The 15420-nt window shown below is 38.0% G+C and overlaps 1 protein-coding gene across 1 annotated transcript in view; it reads right to left on the bottom strand.

The window, feature by feature from the left end:
- Nucleotides 1-3339: 3339 nt before the first annotated feature.
- LOC131051016 (ADP-ribosylation factor-like protein 2) overlaps nt 3340-15420 on the bottom strand; it is a 139588-nt gene continuing 127507 nt past the window's right edge. The window contains exon 5 of the mRNA XM_057985353.2: nt 3340-3912. Within this exon, the coding sequence (XP_057841336.1) occupies nt 3775-3912 (138 nt within the window). The 3' untranslated portion in view covers nt 3340-3774. The remainder of the gene's footprint in view (nt 3913-15420) is intronic.

Consider the following 15420-nt stretch of genomic DNA (forward strand, 5'->3'; position numbering starts at 1 on the left):
AGACATATGAGTGAACTTCATGTTTTGGCATACATGAGCGAACTTCATGTTGAACTTCATGAACTCAACAACATGAGCGAACTTCATGTTGAACTTCATGAACTCAACAACATGAGCGAACTTCATGAGTTGAAGAAGATGAGTGTACTTCATGAACAAACAGAGGGGAGTGAACTTCATGTTCTGAGCTTCAAGAGTGAATTTCAAGTGTAAAAGTTATGGAGTGATCTCTACTCCATGTGTTCCTAATTGAGGGCGAATTTGCAAGATTGACTACAAAACCACTACCTTGGACTGATTTGATGATTGGAAAGAGTCATTTTGAGTTGAGAATATGGAAGGTGACGGTTCAAAGATCACTTCATGCGAAGCAAGGTAAGGCAAACTTCATGAGCAAGGGTTTCGGAGCGAACTTCATGTGCTCCACTCTCATAACAAAATTCCTAAAGAGGCCTCCCCTAAAGGTAGTTCGTCATGTTGTCATCAATTAATGACTAAAAGGTTCAATGTTAGGAACCCATAGAATGAAGATAAATGAATGAGTAAGTTCAAAGACAAGTTAAGGGTAACTTCATGAACATCAAGGGGTGGAGCGAACTTCAAGAGCTCCTCTCTAAGAGCAAAAAAAACAACTTCAAGTGCTCCTTCATGAAGGCGAATTCCCTCTAAATTCTCTTATTAAACTTGTAAAACACATAAAATCAAGGGATATATCAAGTTAGAAGAACTATCAATGTTATATATTATGTATTTGACATCATGTTTGTTTTGTTTTCCCAAAGCAAAAGGAGAAAGATTGTAAGATCTACATGGTAGATCTACATCACCATGCAAGGAAGAAAACTCCATTAACAAGCATAGAATGCCCAAGAGGAATCTCAACTCTCACAACACCAAGGAGTCACTAAAAAGGAATTCCAAAGTAGAGAAGCAGTGGTGACATCAAAAGTTTGTTCCAAGGCAACATCAATACTTCAAAACTAAGATATATACCTTGCACTTACATGATCAAGGCGTTCAAGAGCATACTTTCAGAAGAGTTAATCAAAGTTAGAAGATCATTGTCATCATCGTTGAAGTTGGACAATGTTGAGTATCAAGAAATATTCCTTCATGATGATCTATCAAGCCTACAAGTGCAAGTTGAAGGTCGAATCCTAGTCATCATCCCAGTCACTATCTCTACCAATCAGAGAAGTTCCACATCGGCATGTCTAGATGCAATGTACCTGACTAAACTTCGGGCCACCTACCTCTATTATCTATTGGTCATGCCAAAGTGTTGTAATTATTTCATTGGCCAGAACTGAGTTTGTTGTAACAAACCCTAATTAGGGTTTTCATTGTAAAATCTCGACCATTGATCTCAAATTGATCTGAGCCATTAAATTGTATTGAGAGCACTATAAAAGGCTCAAGTCTCTCATTTGTAAAGGTTAATAGTTAGTAGCAGGACGAATTAGTGAATAAGAATAGAATAGAAAATAGAATAGAAGTTAGAATAGATTTGGAGAAGGAAGAATTGTTGTTATGACTTGTAAATGAGATACTCTTTTCATTGGAGTGGTGGTGAAATTTGTTATTTCAACAAGCCTCACGGTCCTACTTCTCAATTTATTTTCATGTTGATTAGATTGAACGAAAGGATTTGTTGAATATATTTGTATTGAATCCGTTTAGTCCATACCACTAGCCTCTTGCTGATTGTAAGTGTGCCTTGCGTGGTCAACTGGAGTGATATGAGCTTAAATTTGAATTGTTTGTGTCCATTGTTTGTGTTAACTTGAATGGTGAGCAATGTTTGATGGTAATGATTTGAACATCTTTGAAACATCCTTAGAAGATTAAACTGAGCTTGTGTCAAATTGTTCAGTTTGATGGTGAGACCTCGCTCGATAGGATTTCATCTAATCATTCATCCATCTTCTTACATTCTAAGCCTTAGTATAGACTTTCTCAACCCTTCACCTTTTGCCCTTTTTTTTCCAATTCAAGTTAGTTTAGGACGAGAAGCATCATCATATTGCAACATTAGATGATCAAGTTCCAGCGATTCAAGCATTCGACAATTCAATGTAAGTCCCCTTGTGATACCAACAATCACATCAACCAATTGTACTTATCCACACGTCATGACCCGACATACCAGAACCTTGGAGTTGTCTCAAGTGATCCTTAAGCCAATCTTCAGCATTTGAGTAATTTTGTTCGAGAGGATAAGATACTTTTGGGTATTTTATTCTGTGTTCGCATGTGCATAAAAAACACATCAACGGTTAGGTTTTTTGCTTCTGTGTCTGGTTTGGGTTATGACTAAAGACTATATGTTGTTTTGTTTACTTCGTAGGACTATTTTTTGATACTCTATTTAGGCCTGCGTGCTAGTTAAGAATTACGGGTAGTTGGTTGATTTATACTGTTAGTCTTAGTTTTAGTAGTAGCAGCATGGACAATACGTTTACCTGTTTTTGATTATGTATGTTTGATGTGCTGTGATGCTGCTCGCTGGTCCTAACTGTTCTGTGGTAGTGGCTGCTTTTTTATGGTTATGCTGTTCTGTTAACTGTATGGGATCAGGGCCCTTCCCTGCTTGATCAAAAACATTTGGTTTTTCGAATTCTCCAAATGGGTGCTGGAGCAGTACAACCTTTTATACGTACAGCAAGGAAGAGCATATTAGACACAAATAATATTAACAAGCTATAGCTCAGTTTTTTACAAGTTCTTGTATTTAAAGTGGAAGTCCCTGGCCAGGAATTTAGTCCATTAATCCACAATAAAAAGCAATGGTACGAATATGATAATAATTTAAGAAATCATATATAGTACACCACAAAGCAATTGCATAAAATCCAAACCATGTGGTAGATTTAATAGCATTAAATTCAATTTTCATGACTAGAAATGATCCTATGATAATTGTGCATGAAACAAATGCATCTAATAATTGTGCAGTCACTGTGTAAATAGTTTATAGGGTTGACCAAGGAATCTGATTTGGGTTCTAGTCTTCTATCCTGGCTCTGAATTTACATGCTTGATTGTCAAGCTAAGAGAATAAAGCCCGTTTGGTTGATCTATCTGGTGGCCTTATCGAATGGCCTTATAAATTTACAAGGGCATTGATAGACTTATTATTGTTACGTCTGTGGGAGCCATGAAAATTTTCTTCATGATGGGTTTGGTGATAAGCATATCATTTCCTTCCACAACCTTGTCCTTTCAAGAAGTAATTCAGTTGTAACGTGTGAAAGTAATCTAGAACAGTGCCGATTATATTTGATACCAGCAAGAAAAAAAAAAACAGTTTCTCTAAAAAATAATGCTCTCAAGGAAGCATGTCCTGAAAAATAGTATCTAAATAAATAAAAGTAAGTTGTCATCTGCCCCACAAAAACTACAATTCTTTTTAATAATTGCACGTGGCAACACATAATCTAAACACAGCATAAAAAGGACTATCTTTTGAAACATTCATAAGCCACCAGACTCTGCATCTAAAGTTTAAGAGCAAATTTATCACTATAGTTCTTCTCTAGGTGCTCTTACACCCTATGAACTGGCTCTAAATGACTGTCAACTGTTTCCCATTTTTTTAATTGAAAAAACTTAAAGCCCCATTCGTCTTGCCTTGCAAACAAACATATAGCTCTTCTTGCTCTCAATTGCCTAAAGGCAAGATGTATATATGCATACAACCAATACTTTTGTATACAGCTGCTCTACAATCACATGCTTGAATCAGATTACAAATCCCAAATAGGAGTCAATACATTATTCAAGGAGATATATGCGTGAAGCAATATCATCAACAAGCCAATCAAAGCCTGCCAGCAGTCCTTCTCCGGTATATGCACTGCACCCTACTATTTGCCAGTGCCTACTGTTGTCCATCACCTCCAGATTTAGCACCTGCATAGACATAAAACCGAACTTAGACACTATTGCAAGTAAAAGGAATCATAAATCTTAACTGCCAATATGACATTGGATGTTAGCCTAATTATCCATTCTATATTATTTCTATTCACATTTTTAACGATTACTCACTCTTATGCATTCTCAAAATATTAGGGAAAGCACAACACTACTAGACGCATGCTAAGCAATAGTGTCTTTAGAATTGCATGTCAGCATTAATACAAATAGCCTGTAAAGCGCAGCTGTTCTTTGTATCGTATGACAATTATCTTTTAGATATTATTAAGATCGTATGTTACATCTCATTTATAAAGAAAAGTGGGACGTTAAACATGATCAGAAACGTGTTTCAAGGGTCAACATTAGTTTAATACCAGCATTATCCAGAGTCCAAACTCTAGACTGATACAAATTCACATGATTCATTTACAATTTTTACTCTCTGAACACACTTCACTGAGAAACGGAGGCAAGAATATTTCACTCTCTCACACTTGAAGTAGTATTTGCAGAAACATGTTAAGTTCGCAGACAACTATATTGTTGACAGAAGGGACAAAGCAGAGGCAAGTTCTCAATTCAAAGATATCTCCAATAGGGGAAAACCAAATCCTGTGTTGCGGGTAGCAGTTCTTGAAAGATGACTTCTAATTGTGAAGCAGTTCTGGAATTATTTGGGGTGGAACTTGTTAATGAGAAGGATCTACAACCTTGAAATATAGTTGAGCCATAAAACTAATTTGAACCTTATTTACAAGTTTGTTCATGTTCTTCGAATCCATGGTCTCAATTCCCTTTAGAAGGAATGGTTGAGGAGTCGCACAACGATAACACAACACGGTTGAAATATAGATGTTTTTAACATCACTCGGGTTTAAACCGGGAAAACTTGACAATTTTAGAAAACTATATATGTAATTTTATTTTATTTTTAAAAGATTCTCCTTTTTTCAATTATTCCCATTGAATTAACATTTATCAAACAACATAATACTTTTTGAGTTGCACCCATATCAAGGTGATATAATTCAACCATTGCTACAAGAGAGATGGTTCTGTTGATTACATGAAACAGATTTATGATGTCACACCTGTAAGTCAAAATTCATAGCCCAGAATCCCAAAGACAATTTCCCTAAGCTTGAGCAACCTCCGTAGTGGGCACATTCCCCTATCTAAATGCATTCTACTTGCCTGCTGAGGATAAGAGTTAGAGATTATACTAAAACAGAAAGCAAAAAGGCGGTATGAGCTAAGATTGTTGATCATTAATCTTTCTGATAAGTCAGAAAGCACAAAGCATCTACCCTATCTTGCAATCCATGTAATGAAAGCACAACTCATCTACATGTAAAATGTGAGATTTAACATTGTAAATAACAGATTAATCATCCACAAGGAAATCTAGATCACAAGTAGAAAATAGCCCAAAGCCTTGAGGTCCAAAGTCACACAGGAATGCAGCTGAGGTAAATGCTAGGACCATACATGGACTACTTGCCAAGAATTTGGTGAGTTTTTGGCTGAGGTGAGTAATTTCGCCATTGACTCGCCACAAAAACTCGCCAAGTTTCAGTCAAAAACTCAGCGCGTCTTTGGCAAAAACTCGGCTGCATAAAAAAAAAGGCCCAAACACATCAAAAAATTATCTATTTTTTTTTCAAGTAAATTTCATTCTCTTCGTCAGAATATATACATGAAATATAACATTCTTATACTTTAAGTTATATTTCATGTATATATTGGCAAGATGTTTGAGAGTAGTTTCAGATCTCTAGTAGTTATAATGCAAATTCTAGGTTTCAGAAGGTCTTCTATATTTTTAGACTTAGTCAAATTTCAGTAATCAGTAGGATCCTATCAGCATTCTCTCGCTCTCTTTATCTTACTCACTTTATTTGCCCCGAATTCTAAACCTATCTATCTCCCTATCATTCTTCCTCTATCCCTCTCTACCACTCTATCTCACTCTCTCCTCTCTCCCCCAAGATCTAGACATATCTCTCTACCCCTCTCTATTTCACCCTCGGACCCTCGCGAAAGGTGCTACCCTCAACCTCATTTTGGCAAGGTGGATGTAATGTCCCCAATTTAGGACATTAAGAAATATGACTAAAATAATATTTAATTAAAGATATCTAAACTTATTATTGAGAAACAAGCATGATATTAAGAAACCATCAATACATCGTGGTTGATAGCAATACCACTGTCGGTCATCATCTATACTCTACAGATAACTATCATGAAGACATTCAACCACGACTTGAATATAATCGACTTATTAATAAAACCATATTACACAACCTTCGATGAACTTAATAGTTATAACTCTAAAAACCGCTGAAGACTCTTTATTGGAAATAGGTAAGAGTCGATATAGTTATTTTATTAAGCAAGAGAATATATGGCAGCGACACAACCTATCATGACGACATTCACCTTGTGGAGAGTCGAAATATTATTGCCAACGATGTATCTCCCTCAACAACGTAAAACGTCCATGCTCCAACCACCGCAGTAATTAAACATTGAGGCAAGCTAATGCTCGAGGATGTGGAAGATAGAGCTGCTTGGGAGTTAACAAAGAATGTGGCTGCCATCATGCACAAAAGTCCTTTGGAGAGGGCCTATCTTCAATTGAATTGCTCAGTAACGACCTTAATTAGGTAGCACAAATAATCCATTAGCTAGCTATGGCAAAGGAACATTATCCAGACGCGACAGGTGATTATAGAGAAGCGTTTAAGATGATGTTACAACAATCACCATAATTCGTAATCAAAGGAGGAAGACTATAAAGAAGTGATTATAACTAATCACTTAATTATTGAGGGACACGATTATAACCCTAACAAATAAATACATTCTATTCCCCAATGGACACAACCAATGGAATGTATGAATATATATATATATATTCAATCATTTCATTACAAAAAGGGCATAGAACAAACTTTATCGGAATTCCATTTCCAATTTGGGCAAGTAGCAAAGCAAGGAAGGTCGAAGACGCAAAATCGGGCCTACACTCCTAGCAATCGTATATTAGAATTAACCCCAGAAACGAGCAAGATAATATTGTCAGAACTGAAGCAGTCGGATTACATCATTGTTTTTTTTTTTGGCAAAAATGGCAAGCCACTAATATATATTATAATAATAAGATTTACAAAATCTGGTTCAAAGGGCGTACCAAGAGGAAAGAACCAGAAAAGAAAACCTCCGGTTATAGCTCGAAATAAAAAATACCTATCTAATCTAAACAGACTAAAATAACATATTACAAAGCCGATATAGGCGTGAGTCTAAGATCTTAGACCGATATGCAAAGTCCATCCCCTTTCAGCATTCAATCAGCTCGTCGGCCTGAATCCCACTGATGATCAACTGGGCAAATCCATCAGCATGACTACAATTGTCGGGCAAAGATGAGAACAGTTGAACCGAAGAACAAACTCTCTCTGATGCCTTCAATCAATCAGCAACAGTCTCACCGATGAGATACACAACCTAATCCATCGGCACGACTTGTACTGTCAAAATGACATTCTCCAAGTCAGCCCGAAGACGAATATCTGTAATATTCCCTATAGTGTATTGGTTCCATTTTTCCCAGCAATCGTGACATCATGTCGATCATAGTATCGAACTTTCGTTCGATTCTATCATCCTTATCATCTTCAACCATGCTTGGAACTGCCTTATCCTTTTCCTTCTCTCTCAAAGCTTCTGAAAATGTACTGACTTCAGGTACCTGTGGATTCTGGTATTGTTGTCTTCACTATTCCCTGTTATAATACCTGATTTCCCTTTCACTCATCAATCACAAGATGGCAGGATCTTAGCTCTGATACCATTGTAATATCCCCTGTAGTAGTGTGATTGAAAATATAAGGGATTTTGGCTAATAATCTGATTTTCCAATCTGCATGTTATGCGGCTTATGTGTTTTGCGTGTTATGCTGTTCTGTTGTCTCAGAGTTTTCAGACTAAGTTTTTGGAAGCATAAACCACAAAGAATAACCAAAGAATGACTACCAATCAATACTATAAGCCTCTAGGGCGATGGTGCAAGTTGTATTTGTGTTTACCAATGCAATAGTATGAATTGATATGCAAGAACATAAAGCTACAACAGACTGTAATTTTGACAAACAGTTGGCATGTAATCTTGGACAACATACAGTGAAGCTGCAACCTTTTAACTCCCTTTTTATTCAATAGATTATGATCACATAAGCTCTTACATTTGTCCTTCTTATGACCAAAACGCTAACATTTATTACTCAGAAATTCTGAAGATACATATCAGCCATGGACACATGCATATGATTGATCATTACAAGGAATTATGATGCTCAAGAGAACCTGGTTTGAATTGCCTTGCCTTGGAGCTGAAGAAGCAAGCAATATTCCAATCTTCGGAGCCTCCAATATGTCAAATCAAGCTATCTTTCAAAATCGTCCCTACTGCTGGTCTGCAGATCATTAGCAATTAATAGACAGCAAATCGGTCTCCTTCCAATCACCAATCTTCATTGTCAACCTTCCCTAATAACAGCGCCCTCATTCAAAGAAAGATTTGATGCTTGAACAAGGCTGTATAAGCAAAATCATGGGTCCAGATGGACTGGTTCGAACTAGTTCCCAGATCAGATTTGACCATTGAAATCTCCTTATTTAACCTCCCAAATACTCCTTAGGGGATCGCCTTATATCTCCAATGCAAGCACTGACTTCTAATGAAGGTTATGTAGCTTCAGCAAGGAAATAACAGCAAATCGTGGGTTATGAGGATGGACCCGATTTTGAATCAGACCTGCAATATAATCAATTATCTCCCAAATTCCGCCTCAAGCTGATCTCCAACAAATCGTCCTTCTTCTCTAATGAAAATCGATGCATTAGTAGTGTCCAATATGATGTTCTATAATTCCATGAATCCTAATCACCATGAATGTGCATTAATCCCATTAATCCCAATAAGCACAATATAGAAGACTGAGTTGTCTTCCACTCTCAGCTGCAACCCCTCGGTCTTTCACCCCCTCAGTTATGCTATCTATGGGAGTTTTCGTTCCCAAAGACCAAAACAAACACCCCATGGTTCTACAAAACTCAATTCAATATCAAAAACCAATCCAAGCTGATGAGAAGCTGAGCTAGATCCCTTTTTATACATTTTTAGACCATCATCCACAAGCTTCTAGAAATAATATTAAAATAATATTATTTCACTTAAGTGACTTTATGATATAATATTTAATTAAGTCACTTTATTATATTAAATAAAAATAAAGTGATCTTTTAATTTTTAATTTATTTGCTAACTTAATAAATAATTAAGTTAGTACTATTAATTAAAATAATTAATTAAGCTATCCATGAAAAATAATAATAATTTGGACAACTTAACTAATTTAATTAATTAATTATTCTTACTCCAAAAATGGGGACATTACAATGTCACCCCGATGATATTTCACGTCGGCAAGACTCACCTTGACGATCATCCATTGGCCTGACTTTCCCAAATCGGTATGACTCTTGCCGAGGTCCAGCTTCAGCCCGATAACACCCTCTAGCCAGTCATTGGCTAGAGTCACCCCAACCACACACCATCGGCTAGAGACGCTCTGTCAATGAAACACCTACCGACATCACGAGACACCCCGATGACTATTCTTTGCCACTCGTCGGCTAGAGTCTGACCGATATGATCACGGACAGAACTTCCAAGAGCATTTCCCAAATCGGCCAGAGTCTTGCCGATCCAACTAATTGGTACACTTAGAGGATAAAACTGATATTCGGTAAGACTGTCTAGGGGTCTCACCGATTTGCTTCTTCAGGAGGTTCTAGCCAGTGAGATTTGAGAACCCAGAAGTTAGATCAAGAGTCATGCACACTTCAAAACCTTAGAAACAAAATTCCACTACGAATTCCTTCACACACGAAGAATTCTTTCTTCTGCAAATTCCTTCGTTCACTTCGTGTTTAACTGCAATGTTGAACTTGAAATCATTCCCAATCTGCAAGACATTAATTATATGCTCATTAGATATGCGGCCTCACTTGAAATCATTGGTAATAGCCCCGAATGATTTATCTTGAAAAGTCATTATTCCTATTGATCATATGCTTTTCATCCATCACAATATCCTGTAAATGGGGAAAAGCATCTATATCTGCACCTCCATCAATTGAATCCACCTCCATTTTGTCGCATCCCATGTTAGCTAACCTGTCCGCTAGTTTGTTGTCTTCTCTGAATGTGTGTGATAAGATGTAAGACTTAAAAGAATCTAAAAGAGCCCAAGCCTGAATTAAAACATAATTGATATGTTAATTGAAAAGTTTTCTTGTTTTGCGAGCGTTTATGATCAATGCAGAATCACTTTCTACATGAATCTTCGAGTATCCCAATTTCTTTGCTATTGATAGTCCACATAAGAGAGCCTGAGCTTCTGCCATATTATTAGTCCCTTGTGGCAATGTAGATGATTTAAAAGCTTGCACCTCACCCAAATAATTCCTAATACATGCACCTGCTCCTGAGTCTCCTAGATTACCTCAAGAGGAGCTGTCAAAGTTAATATTCACAAAGTCTTGATGTGGGAGTTGCCAGGTTATAAGAGATTTGTCAATCCTTGGCTTAGAGACCGAAGACAAATTACCATTGGGAGATGAGCATGTATACTTCCAATTCTTGATGATAGAGCCATCCCAAGAGGTGAATGTTGAATTACAAGTGTGATGATTCTGCACATAGACATTTACTAATTCAGAGACTGATTTTTCTATTTCGTATTGCACTTTCTCAACAGAGAAGGAGACTTTCCTGAAAATTCTCTTATTACGTTCCCACCAAATAGACCACGTAGTTGTTGCTGGAATGATTCTCCAAATGCAAGAAAAAGGAGAGGACTTGATAGTCCATGGGCCATCCTTGTAACAAGTCCCATATATTATTTGGAAGGGGCATAGACAATTCTAATTTATTCATCATAAAATTCAAGCACTGTTGAGCAAAAGGACACTGAATTACATCATTGTTGCAAGTTAATATATCTGCATTAGAATATAGTGGCCATATCACCTCCAGTAATAATACAAATCAGACATAGCAGGATTTAAGTGTCTATGAGAAGACAGTAGTTCAGATTGCCATAGTCAATCGCAGTTCATATCTCAATGTATATTTACTTGCCATCATTATCTTAGCGAGTGGCCCTTGCAAGTGTTCTTCAGGTCATTCCAGCATACCCTTTTAATTATACAAATCAAAAATAGCAAGTGATACTACTTATTATTGCATCGTATGTCAGAATATTCCTATTCTCAATTGCTCAAATTATTGTAAAGGTCTGATATTGTAACTCTAAATTGCCCTAAGACATAGCAATCTATTAGGGGACATTACAAGTGGTATTAGAGCCTTTTTCCTGCCATCCTGTGAAATATAGCACATGCAAACCTATACTAGAAGGGGAAACAAGATGAGTGAACAGCTAAACAATGATTTGAGAGCCTTTATGGAGCAAACAGCTCAAACCACCCAAGAATTGATTAAACAAAATGAGAGAACTAATCAACTTCTCCTTCAAGCTATACAATCAATCAGTAACAATCAGATTAGACCCCACTAGAGTAATGGAAGGGACACCAATTCTAACCATTCAGAAAATAATCATAACAATAACACTTCTAATATGAGGCCAACTAGACCCCCCTTCCTATCGAATGAAGTTCAGGAGGAAGAAGGAGAAGAAGCAAACACCCGACCTATGGATAATGTTGATGCAATCCTAGAAGCCTATTCTAAACTTGATCCCGAATTAAAGGGGAATGTGTCTTTTAGAGATTATTGTGATTGCAAAATGAGGGCCATCCCTAATATGAAAAGAAAAAGACAAGCTGACAAGGATCTTAAAGATAGAATAAGCTAAATAACCCTTCCAAGCTTTGACTGGATCTGGAAAATTTACGGCACGCTCATGGGTCCTGTTGTGAGGTATTCACACATCGTCCCATTGCAAATGGGGACCCCCACTTTTTTTTGATTTCTAGGTTAGTGGTCTTAGTTTAGTTGTTTGTAGTTGTCGATTCTTTTCTATTAACCTTTGTAGTTGCTCAGGAGCTGATCAAGTCTCTTTCTTAAGGATGAAGTGAGGTTCAACATTCCCTTTGCACAACCAAAGCATAATCCCTTCCACTTCTCCCAACACTGTCAGTGGACGCCCAAGCCCGATCACTCCCATTTCCATTTCTCATCATCGCCATCACCATTCCACCATTCCATTTCCTTCCATTTCCACCTCCCCTATCATGCTTCACTTCCATTTACCATATCCTATACCCACCTACCTTTCTATCCTCTACCTACCCTTAAATTCATCCATTCCCATATCCTAACCTTCTTCACCTACATAACCTACCTTATATTTCCCAACTCCCATCCCACATCCTTACCTATCCCTACCACTACCTTTTCCTTTACCTCCATTACCCCTTCCATCTCATTCACCTCCCTACCTTCACCTATACCCTCACCTACCTAACCCTCTTCCCATCCTAGTATACTCATCCACTACCCTTCATCTACATAACCTACGTTATATTTCCTAACTCCCATCCCACATCCTTAACCTATCCCTACCACTACCTTTGCCTTTACCTCCGTTACCCCTTCCATCTCATTCACCTCCCTACCTTCATCTATAACCTCACACCTACATCCTCTATCCTCCATCTCACACCCCCCTTACCCTTCTACTTTCCTTAGCCTACACCTCCCTTTACCTACACCTTACTTCCCTTAGCATACCCTTTCCCTTACCTACCACTTTACCCCTACCCCTATCCTATCCTATCCCACCTTCCTTCCCCTAACCTAAACCCCATCCCATTATAACCTACACCCCTCTACCCTTTCATTACCCCCTTATACCTCCCATTACATTTTACTCCCTAACCTTCCCTAACTCCATCCACTACCACTTATACCTCCTAACCCCACGTATCTCCTACTTCCATCATTTATATCCTTTATGTCCCCCTTTCCTCTAACATCCCATTTCCCCTCTTTCTCCACGTAGCAGCTACCCTTAACATTTCCTACCACTCCCCCCTGTTATTTCTCTTCACCGTATCACATTACATGCTGGCCCCACACACTCCAAAATGGAGAATTAAATAGATTTGTCTTAAGGACTCTTGCTGGGACCCACTAACAACTGGCTAAGAATGAAAATGTTTTTTGTTTTTTTGGTCTTTGATATTGCATGGGCCCCACCAGAAATTTTGAATGAAAGGAAAAAAAAAATTAGGAATTTTAAAAGATAAAGTATCCACCTCATCAGTCCTTGCAAGGTGTGGCAACAAAAAAATAAGGTGCTGGCCTCTAAATGAAGATGTGTCACTTTACTGAAGATAGAGTAAAAGAGACCCTTTAACATCCACCGTCTATATAAGAGGACACCCATCCTCATTCCAAGGCATTAATCAAAGCAATTGATACAATCTGCTCTGCGTCCAAAGGCAGCGAATTGCAGCAGACAGAGAGACAGAGCTATAAATTTGAGGATCAAAATTCAGATCAGAACTGATTTCAAGGATTAGTTCCATCAGTAGATTGTTATTTCCCGGATTTGAATTGATCTTTGAAAGCAATTTATGATACATTAGGAGTGTGTAAGATTGTTTTATTTGCAGGATTCTTGATTCATTATGTGTCTTTCAGGTTTTGATAAGGGGACCGAAAGCTGATAAAGAGATGATTTCATTAGGAAGTTCAGGGACTACACTCCAAGGCAAGTCAAATTCAAGGAGGACTCACACATCAATATCCACATTTGGGAAAGGGACAATATCAAGATTCGATCACATGAAGAGGGTGGATCAGACCATTACTGTGCACTTACAAAGCTGACTGCAGGAGATTCACCACCTTAAACAGAGTTGGAGTTTGGTACAAAAGCAAAGGGAAGGTCATGGAATGATGAAGAAGAACGAGCAAGTGCATCATGTTTACTAACAACAAATTTCTTCAAGTTTGAAATCCACTTCATGCTCAAGGCTAGAGGAGCGTACTTCATCACTTCAAGGAGAGCAGTGAACTTCATGTGATGGCTGATAGGAGCGACTTCATGTGTTGAGGATTTAGAGCGAGGTTCATACTTCATGAGTCAACAATTTAGAGCGAGCTTCATGTTTAGGAAGTTTGAAGCGAATTGCACAAATCAATGAAATGGACCGAGCTCCATACTTCATGAATAAAGAAAATGGAGCGAGCTTCATATTTCATGAATCATCATTTTGGAGCGATTCCACTACTTCATAACTTGAAGGATATGAGCGAAGTTCCTAACTTCATGAACTGCTGTTTTGGAGAGAAGTTGAACTTCATGTTGGAGGAGAGATGAGCGAAGTTCATGATCTCGCCAAGGAGAGCGAAGCTTAAATTTCATGATCTCACCAAGGAAACAAACTTCACAAATCACCCCACGTGAGCGACTTCATGAGTTAGGAATTTGGAGCGAATTTTCTGCTTCGGGAGTTGAAGGAATAGAGCGAAGTTCATGAACCCATTGAGAGGAGCGATCTTCATGCATAAGGGAAAGAGAGCGATCTGCAATATGGAGTGAAATTCATGAAGAAGTGAAGTAAAATGATCTTGGAAGTGAAAATGCAACCTCATGTTTCAAAGAAAGAAAGTGAAATATCTACTTCGTGCTCAAGAGAAAGTCAGCGATGAACCAACTTCATGTATGAAAGGAGAAGAGCGATATGAACTAATTCATGAATTGAGGTTTTGGAGCGGACTTCCAACTTCATGAATTGGTGTTTATGAGCGAAGTTAATAACTTCAGCAGCAGCAAGTTTCAAATGAAATTCTTTACTTCATGTTCCAAGGGAAGTGAGCGATGCACTTGCTTCATGTTTTAAGGAAGGTGAGCAATTTCCAACTTCATGTATGAAAGGAGAAGAGCGATTTATTTACTTCATGCATTGAAGAAGGTGAGCGATGGTTTTGCTTCATGAGTTAAGGGAACCGAGCGATGAGATAGCTTCGTGAGTTGAGAGAGGATAGCGATTTCCATATTAGAGCGAGGTTATTTCATTCACAAACTTGCCTCTTTTAAAACGAAATCACCAACTTCATGAGGCGACAATCACATTGAGATCAGCATATATCAACTTTGTGAGTTGAGAGAGGAGAGCGATGCATCAACTTCATGAATTGAGGATTTAGAGCGAAGTTCCTAACTTCACGAATTGCTAAGGAGGAGCGAAGTTGCTACTTCACGAGTTAGGAATTTGGAGCGAAGTTTTTCACTTCATGAATCACCGATTTGGAGCGAACTTCACCTTGGAGAGGAGAGGAGCGAACTTCACCTTTGAGCGAAATGGAGCGAAATTGACAACTTCATGTTCAAGCACTTTGGAGCGAAAATTCATACTTCATGAGTTGAGTGAGAGGAGCGAATTTTCTAC

This window comes from Cryptomeria japonica, chromosome 6, assembly GCF_030272615.1.
Source record: "Cryptomeria japonica chromosome 6, Sugi_1.0, whole genome shotgun sequence".
Classification (NCBI taxonomy): domain Eukaryota; kingdom Viridiplantae; phylum Streptophyta; class Pinopsida; order Cupressales; family Cupressaceae; genus Cryptomeria; species Cryptomeria japonica.